We start from the raw sequence: 20,341 nt of genomic DNA, 5'->3' as shown, positions 1-20,341 counted from the left end.
ATATCAAGAAGTTTGATTTATATGTTATTGGGAGAATTGCGAAAGGGGGGGGCTGCAGGCTAGGCTGGGGGCCAGCAGCGCTCTATTTTGTAACTCAGGAAGCTTCAGTCGACATGGAACTAAAATGGTTGGAGCATGGGTAAATACAGGCTAATTTCATGGAACGTTGATGGCTTAGGAACCCCAATAAAACGTAAAAAAATTTTCCAACACTTACAGCGCTTAAAAGCTAACATCGTATGCCTACAGGAAACACACCTATCGGAGGTGGAGAGTGCAAAGTTGCGTAGAGAATGGGTTTCGGATTGCTACTACTCTCAGGCAGCGGGCAGGAAGGGTGGGGTGGCCATCTTAGTTAATAAAAACACTCCTTTATTAGTAACGAAAGAGGTTAAGGACCCGAATGGACGATTTATTCTCATACAAGGCACTTTGGCGGGCAAACAAATAACTCTGTGCAACATTTATGCCCCAAATGTACCTGACGGACTATTTTACTCTCAATTGATCTCCTTAATACTCGCTAACATCCAGGGAGACCTGCTAGTGGCTGGGGATATGAACAGTATGATTGATGTACACTTGGATAAATCTCACATACCTCAGGGATTCCGTTCCCCTACCACCTCAGGAGTGGTACACCTGAGTAAGCATCTGGGCCTTGTTGACCCTTGGCGAATATTGAATCCAACCACGAGAGAATATACGCATGTTTCTCGAGCTCACGGTACCCTCTCCCGTATAGACTATATACTCTTACCGGATCGTTTATTCTCTCAAGTGGCAACGGCGGAAATAGGAGCCATAGTCGTGGCGGACCACGCGCCAATATGGATAGATTTGTGGGGTTCTTCGGTGCAATCTGGGAAAAAAACGTGGCGGCTCCCAGGTCACTTGATGAAAGATGTGGAATTCCATACGTATTTACGCTCTAAATGGGCAGAATTTCAAGAGAATAACCAACAACACCTGAATGACCCTTCTTTATTCTGGGAAACTGGAAAAGTTGTCATGAGGGGAGAAATAATTGCCTATACTATTAAGAAAAGTAAGCAACTTAATAATACTATATTAATGCTGGAAACTCAATTGCAGCAGGCAAAACAACAACTAGCAAACTGTCCTTCTACCGCCAATAAAACTGCATACTGGGCTTGTGTCCACTCGCTTAATGCGCAGTTGCATCTGCGAGCACAGAAAGCTCTCCAGGCTTCAGACCATTATTTTTATAGATATGGCAACAAATCGAGTAAACTGTTGTCCAGACTGGTGGCTATCAAACGGAGAAAATCATACATTACTGGTTTGAAAACTAATACTGGTGCTTATGTAACCAACACAGAGGCTATTCTTGAAACGCTTCGACAATTCTATGAATCCCTCTATAAGGAGGACAGAGAAGGAGACCAACAGGACGAGCAGGCTTTCTTCTCAGATATTAGCCTACCACGAATTACTGATCCCCAAAAAGAAATGTTGGCACGACCTATCTCGGTGGGGGAAATTGCCGGGGCGATAAAAACAGGCAAATGTAATAAGTCACCAGGCCCGGATGGATTCCCAGTGGAGTATTACAAGATTCTGGGTGATGATTTGGTTGATAAACTAGCTGTATTCTTTAATAATGCATGGCTGGGAGTTGGCTTTCCACCTACCTTTAACGACGCATACATTACAGTATTGCCCAAACCGGGAAAAGATATTCAACAGGCAGCGTCGTATCGACCAATTTCATTGCTGAATACAGACTTGAAGATGTATGCAAGAATATTAGCCATCCGAATGGGAGCAGTACTACCGTCGTTGATTTCTCCATTTCAAGCTGGCTTTGTGGGAGGCAGAAATGCCGGAGCCCATGTTTTTCGACTGATAACAGCCTTGGAAACATCTCACCGCTTACAGCAGCAGGCGATGGCTGTGGGCTTCGACTCGGAGAAAGCGTTTGATCGTGTATCTTGGGACTATATGTTTTCTGTAATGAAGCGATTTGGATTCCCGGAGCTGATGATCAAAGCTATTTCCATTCTCTATAGCCATCCAAGATCCTACATTGTGGCAAATGACTCCTTGTCTACTGAGGTCCCTATCCAACGAGGAGTTAGACAGGGCTGTCCCTTGTCTCCAATCCTGTACATTCTCTCTCTGGATCCCCTGCTCCGCAAATTGGCTCAAGCACGTGAATTGAAAGGACAGCAGATAGGTGAAGACAGTTTTGTAATAGCCGCTTTTGCGGATGACATGCTCGTTTATTTAACAAATCCAATTCAAGCTCTCCCACATGTACTAACTGTTCAACGAGCTTTTGGTCGCTTTGCAGGGCTCAAGATTAACGTAGACAAGTCCGAAGCATTGGATGTTTGTGGAACTTTACAATCATCTTGGCCAGGTCAATTTCCTTTAAAATGGGTCTCTAGGGCGCTCAAATACCTAGGCATATATATACCAGCAAATCCGAAGGATGTGTACTCTCTAAATGTAACACCTCTAAAGAAGAAACTGGTACAGAAACTACAAACCTGGCATACTTTGCCACTTTCCTTATCGGGGAAAATATTACTTCTGAAGATGATGGAAATTTCAAAATGGCTTTATTTATTTAGTATGTTACCCATCTGGCTCAGAGCACGAGATGTTGCAGAGATTGACAGAGCATTTAACAGATATTTATGGTCTGGCAAACGGGCAAGGATCCCTCTGAAAGTTTTGATGCGGCCAAAAAGTGCTGGGGGTTTAAATTGCCCTAATTTGAAACTATATAATTATGCCAGTTTACTTCGGCATCTCAGAGACTGGATTCTGGTCACTGATCTATGCTCGCCTATGGACTTTATTCAGCACTGGTTGCATCCTTTTTCACCGGGGGCGGTATTGCAAGGCACCTCTAAATCACTCCCACCCTACTGCGCTAACAGCATTCTTCTTCGCCCTCTTCGCTCAATGTGGAATCTTATCTGTAAACTTCACCAAGTATGTCCAGAGAGTACAGTCTGTCAACCTATAACGGGTAACCCTGTATTTCCCCCGGGAATGATTAATTTTTTGTTCACTAGGTGGGCAAGATTAGGCCTAACCAATATTTTTCAATTGTTACATTTTGAGGCAGGAACAGCATATGTTCATAGCTTCCAGGAACTCCAACAGCTTTTCCAGATTCCTCATACGGACTTTTATGGCTACTTGCAATTGCGGCACTTTATCCATGGTCGGCTACAGAACAACGCAAGCTTTACGCAATCTCACCATCTTCTTACATTTCTTAAAGGTCCTCTGGGAAAACGCTACACATGTTCACAGTATTATTTAGCTCTACTGCAACTGCTTTTAACGCCAGTATTTACCAATGTCTTACAAAAGTGGAATACAGTATTGCCGACACCTATTAATATGGACGATATTAAAGGTTGTTTTCAACGTATACCTAGCATATGTGAGAACGTGATTTTAAGAGACAAACAATACAAATTTTATCATCAGGCATATTACTCTCAACTGGTAGCATTTCATATGGGCCTAACGCCTCACCGTGAATGCTCTAGATGCGGAGCTAAAACACCGGACTATTATCATAACTTCTGGGCATGTGAAATAGTGCAGGACTTCTGGAAGCATCTACAAAACCTGTTACATAAGCTTTGGGGATTTACAATACCACTGGATCCGAGGATCTGGCTCTTTGGTCTTGTGTCATATCTAGATGGACACTTAAGTAAATCCCAACTTCTATATTTGCATAAACTGATACTTACAGCGTTGGATACATTACTGAACCAGTGGATAACTCCAGTTCCACAGTACAAGACGGTGTGGAAACAAAAAATACAACAGACGTTACATTACGAATACTTATCTGCACGTCAGAAATCTGCTAAACACCGAGACAGAACTCTTAGTGTATGGCAAGACTATGTGACTTCATTACCTAAGGAAGCTGTTGCATTTCTTCCTTCACTGAAGGAGGAAGTCCATACATAAGGTTTCGGCACTTACGTAGGTTGCCGGCCCAGGACTGAGGGGAGTATTTGATAGGGGCATACTACGGTTGTTTTTCATAGCATGTTGTCAAAATGTTTTTGAAAATGTTGAATACCTAACCATGCCAGTTAATGAAGCCTTTTCTTTCTGTAAAGTGTACAGTTCTGTGACTATGTGATCTCCAAACTTCTTGATATGTATGGCGGTTTGTTTGTGTCAAAGTTTTCTTTTTTTTTTTTTTTGGGGGGGGGAGGGTAAGAAGGGGGATTAGGAACTTTATTAATAGTATTCATGTTACAATGTACGAGGGCGGGAAAAAAAAAAGGGGGGGGGGGGTTGGATAAACACTATCAGACTAGTCGGAGGGCTAGTAAACAAAAAAGAAAATCATATAATAGCATAACCATATACGGCCTACGTTCCATAGCCAATTGTTAACATTTTATTCCACATGTATGTTCTTTCTAGTGTTCTGGGAGTTGTCCAGGATGAGAAACCTTCGAGATGCATGATTATTACGCGTTGTATAGTTCTATGTTAGTACCCTACTATTCAGATTATTGATGTATACCATTCAGATGTAGAGCTGGCACATGAAGTTTCCGGATTTTGTTGCTTAACAAGTCATAAGTGGAGAAGGCAGACTTTACAGTGCTCAAATAGATATATGGACGATACCATCAATGATATCGAATTAGAACTCCACTAGTTATAGCCGTATGATAGATGCATGAGGATTGTCACAGTATTATATGCTGTATTGTTGTCTTTGTTTATATCATGGGTTTGCTGTTAATAAACAAATTTAAACTAAAAACTAATCGGAGAAAGTTCTTTTTTACTCAACGCACAATTAAACTCTGGAATTTGTTGCCAGAGGATGTGGTTAGTGCAGTTAGTATAGCTGTGTTTAAGAAAGGATTGGATAAGTTCTTGGAGGAGAAGTCCATTACCTGCTATTAAATTCACTTAGAGAATAGCCACTGCCATTAGCAATGGTAACATGGAATAGACTTAGTTTTTGGGTACTTGCCAGATTCTTATGGCCTGGATTGGCCACTGTTGGAAACAGGATGCTGGGCTTGATGGACCCTTGGTCTGACCCATTATGGCATTTTCTTATGTTCTTATACCTTGGATTGCAAGAGGGCTTTGGCCTTCTATTTGGAATGCACAGCAGGTTACAGGCAATCCACTCAACTCCTTGTTTCTTTCGACAACAATAGGCTCGGAGTTGTGGTGGGCAAACAGACTCTGTCTACCTGGCTAGCGGACTGCATCTCCTTCTGCTGTGCACAAGCGGCCCTTCAGCTTGGAGGCTTAATCAAAACCCAATCTGGGAGGGCTATGGTGACAACAGTAGCCCACCTATGGGTGGTTTCCGTCGTCAGCATTTGCCGAGCAGAGACATGCAGCTCCCTACACGTTTGCTGCCCACTACTGCTTGGACAAGGATGGTCGACAGGACACTACTTTCGGCTAATCTATCCTTCGCAACCTGTTCCAGGTTTAAACCCAGCTCTTCCTGTCTAGGCCCCGGCGCCAACCATCTCTATGTGCATGGCGCCGGGGACATCGGCGCCGATCACTATTGCGCATATGGAAATGGAAAGATATGCACACAAGTCTAGATCCGCGTATAAATCCAAATCCGCGCATAACATACATGAGCACCCATCTTATATATTACAAAATGAGTTGAAACAAAGATGTGGCCCTCACACAGGTCTTCTTCAGCCTCTTCTTCAATACCCTCACCTCATTCGGGTACTTCCCTTTACTCGAGAGATGATTCGACAGAGTTTACAATAAAACGTAGAAAATGATCACAGTCTTCACGGAGAACTCATACAGACTCGTCGTCACACTATTATCATAAGCACTCACGACACTCCCACCACAAAAAGTCGGCAAAGAGGAGTGCAACATGGGAAGTAAACCTTTCGACTTCTAAATCATCTCATATACCAACTTCAAATACCTTCTCTCGCAGAGAGGTAATACAAGTTGCTTCCTCTACCGCTTCTATAGCTTCAGAGGATTCGAGGGACATCATATGCGACACAAAACAGAAGGACCATAAAGTATACACTACTTTACTTTACCTCAGAACACACCAATGCACCCTAAAGCATGTGAGTCACAAGAACCAGATGATTGTACAATAATGCCCCCTCGTACAAAAGAGGCATTCTATCAATTGTCCCAATCCTTGGCAGGTTTTTATGAAACTCTTCAGTCATCATTCAAAATGACTAATATTGCTGCTGACAGTTCTCCGGAACATAAGACACAGACTAATAGAGAACAGTCGGTGGAGCCTCCGACATCTCCCATAGCAAACCGACCAGCTTCACCAAGTTAAAAACAGAATACATCATTTGATTGTCCTTCACCGTATACATCCCCATCATCATCTATGGGATTCCCATCTGATCCGCAGGAACAACCCCAGGAGCCGTATTCCCCTCCAGAAGACCTTACATACCCAAAATTTCTAGAAAAATTGGGTACAATACTGCATTTAGAGATCCAAAAAGAGACAGACCCTAGGTCAGAAACCCTTGGTCTCCTAAAAAGTTTTGAGACTCCAGGGGAACCAACATCTCTTCCACCACAAGAGCTCCTGCATTCAGTCTTACAGAAATCCTGGGAAACACCTTACGCAATCGCAGCAGTTTCCAGGAAAACGGACATAAAATTCCGTATGAGGAAAACATCACCGTACTCTGTACCACAATTACCTCATGCTTCAATTGTAGTAGAGTCAGCGATGCAAAGATTTAAGAAAACAGTCAATTCCTCATACCTGCCAGGCAAAGACAACAAATATTTGAATGAGTTTGGCAGGAAAATTTACCATAACTCAATGTTGATTGCCCGAATTATGCACCATCAATTCTACATGGTACAATACCTGTATGAGTGCATACAAGCTATAAAAGATATGCTGTCCTCGACTGCGGATCAGATACCTTTCCTCTTCATGACATGGAAGATTGTTCTCGTCACCTTTTGAGGTCAATCTATGAAGCATATGAAACATCGTCTAGGGCATCAGCAACAGCCATTGCAGCCCGCAGACTAGCATGGTTATGATCAAGTTCCATACGTGAAGATTTGCACGAGAAACTAACGAACTTCCCATGTACAGGAGATAACCTGTTCAGAGAACGATTTCAGGACACAGTGGGTAAACTGAAGGAAGAAGCTCTAGCAGTACAATCATTAACATCACATCCTAACTATTTGATCTCACGTCGTTATATCGGATCTACTCGTAGACAATCCTATGCCAGGAGACCCTACAGATTTATTTATTTATTTATTTATAATTTTTCTATACCGAAGTACCTGTACGAATACAGATCACACCGGTTTACATGATAACAACAAAATTCACTTAGGAGCATTACATATAACAAATAACATATAACAAATAACAAAAGGTATAAAAATATGAAAAGAAATTTAACTTAATATATAGTAAGCAGAACATATCCTATCGTATCAATTAACTTCTCGTAAATATGTATCGGTGGAAAACTTTGGAAAGGTGGGTGGGAAACAAAGTGTGAGCCAATTACGGTGGAAAGAGAGGGGGAATAAACAGTCGGAGGTTGCAAGAAATAAGAGACTATAAAGGCTGGAATCTGGATTATGGGAAGAATAGCATTAGGAGTCCGGGAAGGCTAGGCTGAATAGCCATGTTTTAAGTCTTTTTTTTGAAGGAAGATGGACACTGTTCTTGCCTGAGGTCTGGTGGCAATGTGTTCCATTGATGGTGTCCTGCTGTCGAGAGGGCCCTCTTTCTTAGGGCTGATTTTGCTTGTGGGGCAAACAGGGTGTCTTTATAGGCGCTTCTAATGGGTCTGGATGAGGTGTGAATTGAATGGTGGTGTCGATAGATGTGAGGTTATGTTTAGCTTTATGGATAATCATGAGGACTTTGAAGAGGATCCTGAACTTGACGGGAAGCCAGAGGTGCTGAAGAACGGGGGTGATATGATCTCTTTTTTTGGTGTTGGTGAGGATCCTGGCGGCTGAGTTGTGAACCATTTGAAGAGGTTTTATGGTGTTAGCTGGGAGTTCGAGCAGGAGGGAGTTGCAATAGTCCAGTTTTGAGAGGATGATGGATTGCAATACCAGTCTAAAATCTTGGAGGTGAAGAAGAGGTTTCAAATTTCTGAGAACTTGTAATTTGAAGAAACAATCTTTCGCTGTGGTGTTCACGAAGTTCTTTAGGTTAAACTGATTATCTAGGATCACGCCTAGATCTCTGACGAAAGGAGATGATTTGATCGTTGAGTTGACCGAATGAGCTGGGGATGGTGATGTTGGGGGTTTGTTGAGGATTTCCTTTGAGATGATAAGAATCTCGGTTTTGTCACTATTTAGGACCAGGTTGAGTGTGGCAAGTAGTTGGTTAATTTCTTGGAGGTAGGTGGTCCAGTGGTTTAATGTTTTTTGAAGAGAGTTTTTGATCGGGATGAGGATTTGGACATCGTCCGCGTAGAGGTAGTGGGAAAGTTTTAGTCTTGTGAATAGGTGGCAGAGTGGTATAAGGTATATGTTGAAGAGTGTTGGAGAAAGGGAAGATCCTTGAGGGACACCTTGGTTAGAGCGAATAGGGGGAGATTCTTTATTGTTGATCCTGACTTTGTAGTATCTATTGGATAGGAAGGATCTGAACCAATCATGGGCAGGGCCTTTGACGCCTATGTTAGTTAGTTGTTCCAGAAGGATGTTATGGTTCACGGTGTCAAAGGCTGCGGACAGATCGAGGAGAGCGAGAAGATATGTTTGTCCTTTTTCCAAGTTTAATAGTATAGTGTCTGCTAGTGATATGAGCAGGGTTTCAGTACTGCGTGTTTTACGAAATCAGTGTTGCGTGGGGGAGAGAATGTTATGCTCCTCAAGATAATCTGATAGCTGTTTGTATGAAAGATCTGTTTGTATGAAAGCTGTTTGTATGAAAGATCTTACCAGTCCTTTCATACACAGACTTACCCTGTGTACCAGCGTCCTGCTCCACAACAGAATACCTCAAACCAACGTAGAGGTAAACCACGCAATCAGAGACAGCAGGCACAACAACCGGCTACTGCAGTGAAAGCGACTTCATCTTTTTAGTTACCCAGCCACCACCACCACAACATCAAGCACAACCCGGCAGGATTCATTCCTGCCTGACAGCCTGGGAGAGAATAACATCCGATCAATGGGTTTTGGAGATAGTACGTCACGGCTACCAACTCCAATTTGTCACACAACCCATATTACCTCATCTTTCTACTTTCAAGATTCACAACTTCCAACCACAACTGGGGGAGGAAATTGCTTTGCTTCGCAAACAACAAGCAATTCAACAAATTTACCCAGGGACCCAATCAGTAGGATTTTATTCCCCATACTTCCTCATACCTAAGAAGTCGGGGGGCCTTCGCCCCATCCTAGACCTAAGGGAATTGAACAAATTTCTCACCAAAGAGAAATTCAAAATGGTATCGTTGAAATCAATCCTTCCTCTGATTCAAACCAACGATTGGATGTGTTCCATCGACCTGAAGGATGCTTACACACACATTCCAATCCATCCATCCTCGTGGTGTTACCTATGCTTTCGCTACAGGCATCAACACTACCAGTACAAAGTTCTCCCCTTCGGACTATCGGCTGCACCCAGGGTGTTCACCAAATGCATGGTAGTGGTGGTGGCTCATCTCAGACAACAAGGTATAACCATTTTCCCATATCTGGACGATTGGCTCATAATCGCCCCAACTCCAAACATCTTACTGGAGCAGCTCCATCGAGTGACACAATGCTTGCAAGAATTAGGATTGGTGATCAATTTTCAGAAATCACACCTACAATCAACACAACAGTTACAGTTCATAGGAGCCTGCCTGGACACTACATGCAACAGGGCATACCTACCTACCTTGAACCATACTCGGAGGCCTTCAGCGAGACAGGTTTTAGTAGTCCTCGGCCACATGGCAGCGGCAAATTTCATGGTTCCCAACACCAGGCTACATATGAGACGCCTGCAATGGGGCTTGAAACGACAATGGAAACAGCACTCGCAACCATTGACACAGAAGTTATCATTGACCGCCGAAATGAGAAGACATAACATGGTGGCTCCTAGACTCCACCCTATCCAAGGGAACATTGTTCAGTTCCCCTTCTCACAATGCAGTCTTAACCACAGATGTCTCGCAAGGGCTAGGATGCACACCTCGAGATTTACGAAACACTTGGTTTATGGACAATCTCGGAACAGAACCTGCAAATAAATTTATTGGAACTCAGAGCGATTCGCAATGCATTACGAGTGTTCCAAGACCACCTGAAAGGACGCAGGGTCATGATCTACACGGACAACCAAGTCGCAATGTTTTACATCAACAAACAAGGAGGGTCCGGTTCGTGGTCCCTTTGCAAGGAGACCGTAACAATCTTCGAACATGCTCACTGAAATTGCATACATCTCCAGGCAACTTACCTATTGGCAGTTGCAAACACAAGAGTGGACAAGCTAAGCCGCATCTTTCATCCTCACGAATGGGTACTCAATACAGAAATAGCCCAAGACATATTCATGCAGTGGGGGACACCTTCAATAGATCTCTTTGCAATGATGATCAATGCTCAAGTTCCCAAATTCTGCTCGATAAGGCCAAGCCAATTCAGGATCGCTCAAGATGCCTTCCTCATTCTGTGGGCGACAGGTCTTCTGTACGCCTTTCCTCCATCGACGTCAACTCAATCCTCACCAATGTTATCGCCCTCTTCCTTCGAAAAAGTTCATCGAGGGGAAAAAGAGATCTGATGACCGTCCATCACCAACTCCTTCTGCGGCATTGGTGGCTTCTTCAGGTCCAACTAAAGAAAGAACCAAGCATCGAGAGAAAAAGCGTCATCAACATTGGATGGACACCATACCAGAGGGAACCAGTACCGCATCGGCATCGATGGCCATCGATCTGATAGCGAAGCGGGCCCGGGTAATGAGTCTCCATGCCCCTCTGTACCCGAGGAACCGAGGCGCTCCCCACCGGGATCGGTGCCACCATATTCTAATATGGATAAGCCAGTAGCGCCTATTGTGCCTTCCCCTGTGACTGAGGATACTACCCCAGTATCTAGGGAAGAGATGACTACATTCGTCAAGCAGGTGGTCATCGAAGCCCTTAAAAACCTTCAGCTGCCACCAATACCAAAAAGTTGATTTGACCTGTTAAAATATGAGTCAACCTCTATCTTGCTAATCACCCATATGTGAGGACTACCATCCTGCTTGTCCTGGGATAAAGTAGAGTTTCTTACCTGTAACAGGTGTTATCCCAGGACTGCAGGATGTAGTCTTCACGAAACCCACCCGCCACCCCATGGAGTTGGGTCCGCTACCATTTTTATTTTATTTTTTTCGCTCGCACTTATTTCTTCAAACGAGACTGAAGGGAGACCCCCGTGGCTTCAGGGATCATGGCATGCTGGGCATGCTCAGTGTGCCAGTCAAACATTTCTAGAAACTTTGACAGAAAGTTTCCCGTGATAGGGCTCTATCCAGTGATGTCACCCATATGTGAGCTCTACATCCTGCTGTCCTGGGATAACACCTGTTGCAGGTAAGCAACTCTGCTTTCTATCTGTATATGGGTGTGTAAAAGCAGATGGTCAGAGAATGGGGGCAGGCGGAGCAGGTCCCACAAGGGAAATGCCCATTTTGGGAAATTGAAGGATATATTCAAGGGGGATGTAATTCTGATGAAATGAGAACATCACGTAAGTTCCTGCCTCTGTTTGAAGTCAAAACAGGGTGTGTCATTGAAAACAGGAGATTTTCAGCAACATAGTCTGTTCTGTTTTGCACCACTATGCTTCCCCCTTTATCTAGTGCGGCCGCGGTTACCCTGCTTCTAACCCGCTTTCTACTCACAATTTGGCCGCGTTAGCCCAACCCGCGATTCACTATCCCTTTTACCCCATCCTTACCGCTTCTTTAAATCAATAGGTACCCCTTTCCGCCCGCGGCATGTATATGAGATGTAAAGAATCGGATTAGCTATTCCCCCCCATTCAGTAACGTGCACCCCTACTATCGCCTTTTTAACCAGCAGTTTAGCCGCGCGTTTTAACCTGCTAAACGCGCGGCCGTGACTTCATGCGCTTCGCTGGCTAGAGCGTTTAGCCTGCTAAACGTGCGCCATGACGTCATGCGCTTCGCTGGCTAGAGTGCCCAAATTGGCGGGCGCTCGAGCCAATGAAAGCACATGAACGCGCGTGCATGACGTCATGGCATACGTCACGCACGCCCGTCCATGTGCTTTCACTGGCTTGAACGCCCGTGCACTACGGGCATGCGTTTGTCCGTCTTCGCTGGCGGGGGCCGCTGGAAGCCACTTTCGCCGCCGGCTGCCCCCTCCGGAGGACGGCAGAGAAGGCTGAAAGGGCTGAAAAAGAAACAAAAAGTAAGTTGGTTACACTTATTCACATATTTTACATGTCGAGTCGCTTCGGGAGGAGTGGATTTTAGGTTTTTAGGTTTTCTTTGGTTAAAGTTGGGATCCACTTCCTGGTGCCTGTCATTTCAAATGTCATTTGAAATGACATTTGAAATGACAGGTACCAGCGCACCCAGGATACTGTACAGGCGCTGTATAAAGCGCCTATACAGTAAAATGGATTGCGCTTCATGGACGCGCGTTGGACGCGGCTTGAATTTGCATTCGATTTTAATACAGTATCGAGCGGTAGGTGAGCCGGACTGTGCGTGCGGCAAACGCGGATGCGCCCGGCACTAACACAGCTCTTCCTACCGCTCCTTGCTGTATCGGCCCGCATGACATTGTCTAAAGATAAAGCTGTAAGAGTAGACCATACTAGTACTGTCAAATTAGAAAAAAAACCAGTTTGGGGTAGCCTCAAATTGCACTAGGTCATGAAAGATCAAATGTTCAAATGCTATCATCCATGGGATCTGGGGGTCTCTAATGAGTCTGCTGAGTAAAGACTGATGTATCAAGAGTGGAAGCATGCGCAGAAAAAAAACATAATCTTTAAAAGCCTGAAAAACCTATGTAAATTTACCCGTATATTAAAAGGATCATAAATCACTGAGGGCACATAGGAGAGGCCACTTTGTAAAACTTGAACTTCTTTACTGGTTACAGCAGTGGTTCTCAGCCTTTTTTCTGTTGGGACACACCTGACACATAATGATTACATGCTTGGCACACTGAACACTGAACCATCATGGGGCTAAATGTAAACATATACTCCGCATCCACAGGAAACCCCCCACCCCCCCCTCAGGCCCCAAATATTGGATGCAGAGGAGATTTCCCCATACAGCTCGCCATATAAAACATATATATTCTGATTCTGGCACATTGTAAGATACAAAACCTGAAAAAAATCCCATTCAGCACATGGGTAGCAAACCTGCCATACCACAGCAATACTTAGAACTCAGACAGCAATATCCCTACCTATGAAAAGGCAGCAGTGCAGCACCAGAGCATGTCCTGCTGAGAATGAGAAAACACAAATAAGACTGATACAAATCCTTACATAGTAGTAAAATACCTTACCTCACTCATGCATACAGGCAAGACCTGGAATGGAAACCTTAAAAAGACATTCTGCATGCAGTGCAAAACTGGAGAACTAGAAACAGTAATACATTTCTTCCTACACTGAGTATAAAGATAGAAGAAATGCACATTCCCCAAACTGACATATTATGCCTCTTGCACCCTTGTCACTCTCCCTGCATGTCTCCATCATCCTTCACTACTCCCAATTACTCCCTTTCAATCATCAGCTCACGTTTACATCCCTGCCTAGCATTCCCAACCCCCTACCCCACATCCTCTTCTCTGTGCTCCCTTGCTTGACTCCTTATCCCTCCCTGCCCAACCACCCCAACCCCCCTGTTTCCCACCACTTCCTGCTCAGCAGCCCCCACACGCCCTCTCTGTTCCATCTTCATCTTCCCAGCATCTCCAACCTTCACAGGGTGAAGAGATCAGCAGCAACATCACTCCCAGAATCAGCAGGGGAAGATAAAGTTTGTGTTTCATCGGGGTCCAGAAGAGCAGGACCTGGCAATGTCTCGCTCTGATCTGGGTGAAAGAAGAGAAGGAAGTGAGAGTAGCCTCCCATCAGGCCCCAATGTAAGAGACGTCAACCAACTCCCACCTGGACTACTAAGAAGACAGCCTGCCTTGCGACACACCAGTGTGTTCCGACACACCTGTTGAGAACCACTGGGTTAGAGGATGATTAAACAAATTGAACATTAGACAGTTAAGTTTTGAAATTATTCCCATGAGTTGGTGGGGTGCCGTTGTTGATGAGATCGGATGGTTCTCTATGTATGCGGCGGACTCCTTTCTCGTGGATGGCCTTCTGGAATCTATTGATGTGAGCGACTCTTGGCCCCCTGTGAGCAAATCAAGTCCATTTGATTGAAGTCTAAAAAAGGAATTGAGGATGAAGTAAGGAGGAAGATGAAGAAGGTGTGCATGGTTCTTTGCCTATTGAGCATTAGAGGATGAGTAATCAAATGTGACTCTTGTTGGCAGGGCATGAGTTGGTCTATAGTTATATGAAATCATTTGAATAATTTACTGTGTCCTGCTGAAATTTCTTGTATTTTCTCAGTTTCAAATTGGCTCGGAACTTGTCCAGGTTTTGTTTAAATTCAGCTAATTGGGTGGCGAATAAATCAGGTTAAAGTTTGTTACATTTAGTGTCAATGTCAAGAGTGATCTGATCTTGAAAAGAAGATGCTACTTGTTTGGTGGTCTTCACAATTAGAATCATTAGATTGAAGGAACATTTATTTAAAATCTGATTCCATTTTTGTACCGATTGGGTTTTATCTGCATGTAGCCACAGTTCTTTCAAAATTCAGAGCCCTCGAAGAATCCTCCTGATGCAACAATATTCTATTAAGGTTGCAGCATTCGATTCTGCTCAGGTAGATCATTTTTGTAAAATAATGGTTGTGCCCACAAGGTCTCAACAGTAGAATTAGAAGATTCAGAGAATAATGGGGCTTCAGGTGGAAGTGCACAGAGTACTTCTTCCGAAGACATTTGGAGGCATAGAGGCCATAAGAAGTCCACAAAAGATGCAAATAAACAAGGTATATTGTGGATTGACAAGCGTTACACACATAATTCATACATTAAATATGTAACAACATTCAAGCTGTTTCAAGGAGTCCAGTGAATTTATGCTTTTTTTCAAGAAATGCTCCGAGAAAGATAGATATTCGCTGAGGTTAACATCTTAATGGATAGATGCAGTCCTCCCACCTCCACACTTGGATCTGTTTTTCCTTTACCTTGACTATACAAGGAGCTGATGTCAATTGAGCTAAAACAAGTGGTTGCTTAGTCCATCTACTGTGCATGCACAAAACGTTTTACAAAAAGCTCTGTATGTTGTGATGTACAAGAGAGTGATGTGACACGTCCTCCACTGAAATGCTGTCCTCAAACAAAAACATTACATGTAAGTCATTTCTTTTTATATTCCGGTTTTCCAAATTTGCCAAAACCATTTTTTTTTTGTTTTACTTGATCATGGGGCACAGCTTGGATTGCCCTACTTTAAGAATGTACCATATGCTCATGAAACTCGAGTTCTGTATTAATCAATAACATGGTTTCGTAAATTACTTAAAAATTTGAAAAATATAAAAGAATCCATGCTAGAATTTTCTTTGCCTACAGCTGATTTGTGTTGTTTCAACTTTACTGGTAATAAATTATTCTATGTTCATGCTGCTAGTTCTATAGTAAATCTTTTATTTTTCAAGTTGTTAAAATCAGGTTGTCTTCATTTACTTTTTTGCAATGATATGGGCCACAGGCTGAACCTAGCCCATGGAGCTCCTTCTTCCAGCCCATCATGCATTTCTTTCCTGCAGCCACATCTGGCAGGCTGGCAGGGTTCTCTCAGGCCTCGATCAACAGGAGATGGTGAGACAGGTGGCAATAAATGGAGCCACTGGTGGGGAGACCAGGCCCCGCCAGCTAAAGAAGACCAGGGGAAGATCAAGAGAACCTGAGCAAAGGAGGGGGAGGGGTTGAGAGGATCAGGGGAGTGAGTGGAGGGGTTGAGAGACACAGGAAAAGAGGGGAGGATAATGAATGAGAGATGAAAGCATGAAGGGGATGAAAGGGGTGCGTATAAGAGTGGGGAAAAGAAAGAGAAAGTACCATACACCCATTCAGGGTGCAGAGAAAGGGGAAGGCAGAGTTGCTGGGCTGAGACGGGTTGCCAGCTTCTACCAAATATAGAAATATTCTTGGTACTATCTGCCACAGCCCCAGGAACTCTGCCTTCTCCCCCTGCCTCTACCCATTTCAAATCAAATTATCAAAGGGTTTGAGAGATTCTCTTCCCTCCCCAACTAAGCAGACTCCAAGGGGATTCTCTCAACACTGGTCCTCTTGGTGATTTGAAATGTCTTGTGGGTCTTTGCTTGAAAAGTTTGGGGACCCCTGATGTAGACAATGCAAATGTAATAAGTTATAATATAAATATATTTAGAGCTAAAGTAGTTACTCTTCTCTTTTTTTTTTTTTTTCTCCTTCATTTCATAGTTCTGGAAAATTTGTCCCATGGAGCATCTTTTGACTCGGCTTGAAATTGATTCACGGCCTGTGACCAGGCGTATAGTGAACCTTCTGTTTAATTCTTTCTTTCCTGTTAATCAACCAGAAGAAGTATGGTGTGAGCGCTGTGTTACATTAATCCAGATGAATCCAATAGCAGCAAGAAAGTTTTTCCTGTATGCATACGAGCATACTGCCCCTACCAACATAGGTAAAGTGTGCTAGATGAGAAATTGTAAGTTACATTTGAGAATTCTAGTTATATGCATTTTTAGGGAGCTAATTTAACTTAATACTACCTGCTGACCTTGTCTGTGTCATGAAATATTGCCTATGCCTCATACACAGTTGTGTGCAAAAGTTAGGAACCTCTGGTCAAATTGTATGTTTCAATGAATCTAAGTGAACAGAAGCAGATGTAACCTCTAATGGTACAAAGTGAAACACATCTTGCTCCCAGGACAAGCAGGATGGTAGTCCTCACAGATGGGTGACATCATTAGATGGAGCCCTGTCATGGAATACTTTTGTCAAAGTTTCTAGAACTTTGACACACTGAGCATGCCACTAACCTTATGGCCACATGGGGTCCTCCTTTGGTCTCTTTTTTTTTTTTTTTTTTCCGCGCAGCATTTGCCTCGTGGTTTAGGAGCTCTGTGAGAGTTTCTCACACTTTTTTCCTCATGGAAATATTTGAAGTCCATCTTCGTTATTTCACCCTCACCAGGGTCCCCCATCGTGCTCCGTCTCCTCTGACGCTCGGTAAGTGTTTTTCCCACGTTTTGCGGTCTGTTCCCGGTGGCATACATCTCTGTGTCCGGCCACCGACTGTGCGCCACTTTTTTCAACATGGCGCCGGGTTTAGAAAGTGCCCCGAGTGTCCAAGGGCTATGTCCATAACGGACGCAATGTATATGTTTTATGCCTCGGGCCTTCCCATGACGTCAGTCGCTGCCCCGGTTGCGCACAAATGACCCCCAAAGGCTGGCGCACTCGACTGGAAAAAATGGAGCATTTGTTTGCCTCAAAACACTCTGCTCCATTGACACCGGTACAGAGTGCGTAGAGCCGAGGAGGCCCATCTACCTCGAAGTCGCTCCACCAGGAAGACCATGGAGCGGGTGACTGTCCGTCACAGACATCCACCCATTCTAAGACATCTGCATCATCGTCCTCGGTGCCGGAGAAGCACCGGACCGAGCACCGTGGGAAACACCGCCACCGGCACAAACGTGCTTTTCCACTCGGTGCTGACACCGCAGCTGCAACGAATTCCACCGAGCCACCTGCGAAGAGGGCCTGGGGAGAGGACCCCCATCCTCCTCTGGACCCGGGACTCCGAGGTGTTCCCTCAGGACCCGGGACTCCGAGGTGTTCCCCACTGATATTGGTGCCAGGAACTGAGCCTCCACAGATCCTGATTGACAAACTAAAGAGTAGCAAATCACCTGGACTGGATGGAATGCATCCTAGGGTACTGAAGGAACTAAAAAATGAAATTTCTGATCTATTAGAATTAATTTGTAACCTATCATTAAAATCATCCATTGTACCTGAAGACTGGAGGGTGGCCAATGTAACACCAATATTTAAAAAAGGCTCCAGGGGCGATTCGGGTAACTATAGACCAGTGAGCCTGACTTCAGTGCCGGGAAAAATAGTGGAAACTGTTCTCAAGATCAAAATAGTAGAGCATATATAGAAAGACATGGTTTAATGGAACACAGTCAACATGGATTTACCCAAGGAAAGTTTTGCCTAACAAATCTGCTTCATTGTTTTGAAGGGGTTAATAAATATGTGGATAAAGGTGAACCGATAGATGTAGTGTATTTGGATTTTCAAAAGGCATTTGACAAAGTCCCTCATGAGAGGCTTCTAAGAAAACTAAAAAGCCATGGGATAGGAGGCTATGTCCTTTCGTGGATTACAAACTGGTTAAAAGACAGGAAACAGAGTAGGATTAAATGAACAATTTTCTCAGTGGAAAAGAGTAAACAGTGGAGTGCCTCAAGGATTTGTACTTGGACCGGTGCTTTTCAATATATATATATAAATGATCTGGAAAGGAATATGAGTGAGGTTATCAAATTTGCGGACGATACAAAATTATTCAGAGTAGTTAAATCACAAGCGGATTGTGATACATTACAGGAGGACCTTGCAAGACTGGAAGATTGGGCATCCAAATGGCAGATTAAATTTAATGTGGACAAGTGCAAGGTGTTGCATATAGGGAAAAATAACCCTTGCTGTAGTTACACGATGTTAGGTTCCATATTAGGAGCTACCACCCAGGAAAAAGATCTAGGCATCATAGTGGATAATATTTTAAAATTGTCAGCTCAGTGTGCTGCAGCAGTCAAAAAAACAATCAGAATGTTAGGAACTATTAGGAAGGGAATGGTTAATAAAACAGAAAATGTCATAATGCCTCTATATCGCTCCATGGTGAGACCACACCTTGAATACTGTGTACAATTCTGGTTACCGCATCTCAAAAAAGGTATATTTGCGATGGAGACGGTACAGAGAAGGGTAACCAAAATGATAAAGGGGATGGAACGGTTCCCCTATGAGGAAAGGCTGAAGAGGTTAAGGCTTTTCAGCTTGGAGAAGAGACAGCTGAGGGGGGATATGATAGAGGTCTTTAAGATCATGAAAGGTCTTGAACGAGTAGATGTGAATTAGTTATTTACACTTTCGAATAATAGAAGGACAAGGGGGCATTCCATGAAGTTAGCAAGTAACACATTTAAGACTAATCGGAGAAATTTTTTTCACTCAACGCACAATAATGCTCTGGAATTTGTTGCCAGAGGATGTGGTTAGTGCAGTTAGTGTTAGCTGGGTTCAAAATAGATTTGGATAAGTTCTTGGAGGAGAAGTCCATTAACGGCTATTAATCAAGTTTAGTTAGGGAATAACCACTGCTATAATTGCATCAGTAGCATGGGATCTTCTTAGTTTGGGTAATTGCCAGGTTCTTGTGGCCTGGTTTGTCTCTGTTGGAAATAGGATGCTGGGTTTGATGGACCCTTGGTCTGACCCAGCATGGCAATTTCTTATGTTTGGCCCTAAAATTCCAGGCAACTGCTGTTTGCAGTATTGGCATGTTATGGAGGTTGTATTGATGGCAGACCTTGTTCTCTCCTACAGATGTTTCTCTTCCTCTGAAGAGAGTTCAACATCTACATCCATCTTGGTGCTGCTGATGCCACCTTAGGCTTTTGGCCTGGTGTTGAGATTTTTGGGCAGGCTCCATCTTTCGGCGGCTGAATGGTTTTACCTTGATGGGGATTTTTCTGGTTGCTATATATTTGGCGGGCAGTGCAGACTAGGACTGTTTTCCAGAAGTGGCATTTGAATTATTTCTCTGCTGGTGCTGGTCAGGGGCAGAATGGATTAGGAATAGGCAGTTATGTGCTATAGATATGAAACATTGTTGGAGTACCTGAGGGTCGCCTACTACAGACAAGACTGCTCGACTGCTTGGTCTTCATGATGGAGAGAGATGGAGAAGTGTGTCGTGGTTTGCAATGGCCCATGGAATTATAGGTAGGTGCAGAGGTACCATTGCCTAGGCAAGTCATGTGGTCTAGGTGGTAAAGAGTCAACTGTGATCTCATGCCGAGAATTATCGGACAGCAACATGCTGCTCCTTCTTACAAATTTTCTCCAAGCGTTACTGCTTGGATGTTAAAATGCAAGAGGCTGCAGCCTTC

General features: G+C 43.8%; 1 protein-coding gene across 3 annotated transcripts in view; it reads left to right on the top strand.

Annotated features, from left to right (window-relative positions):
• Positions 1 to 20,341, top strand: part of NCAPG2 (non-SMC condensin II complex subunit G2) — a 327,980-nt gene that overhangs the window by 136,197 nt on the left and 171,442 nt on the right. For all 3 annotated transcript variants that reach the window (XM_029588506.1, XM_029588507.1, XM_029588508.1), the window contains one exon: positions 16,605 to 16,827. In XM_029588506.1, coding sequence (XP_029444366.1) covers positions 16,605 to 16,827 — 223 coding nt within the window. The remainder of the gene's footprint in view (positions 1 to 16,604; positions 16,828 to 20,341) is intronic.

Source organism: Rhinatrema bivittatum, chromosome 2 (genome assembly GCF_901001135.1).
Source record: "Rhinatrema bivittatum chromosome 2, aRhiBiv1.1, whole genome shotgun sequence".
Classification (NCBI taxonomy): domain Eukaryota; kingdom Metazoa; phylum Chordata; class Amphibia; order Gymnophiona; family Rhinatrematidae; genus Rhinatrema; species Rhinatrema bivittatum.
This window is presented reverse-complemented; position numbering and strand designations above follow the sequence as displayed.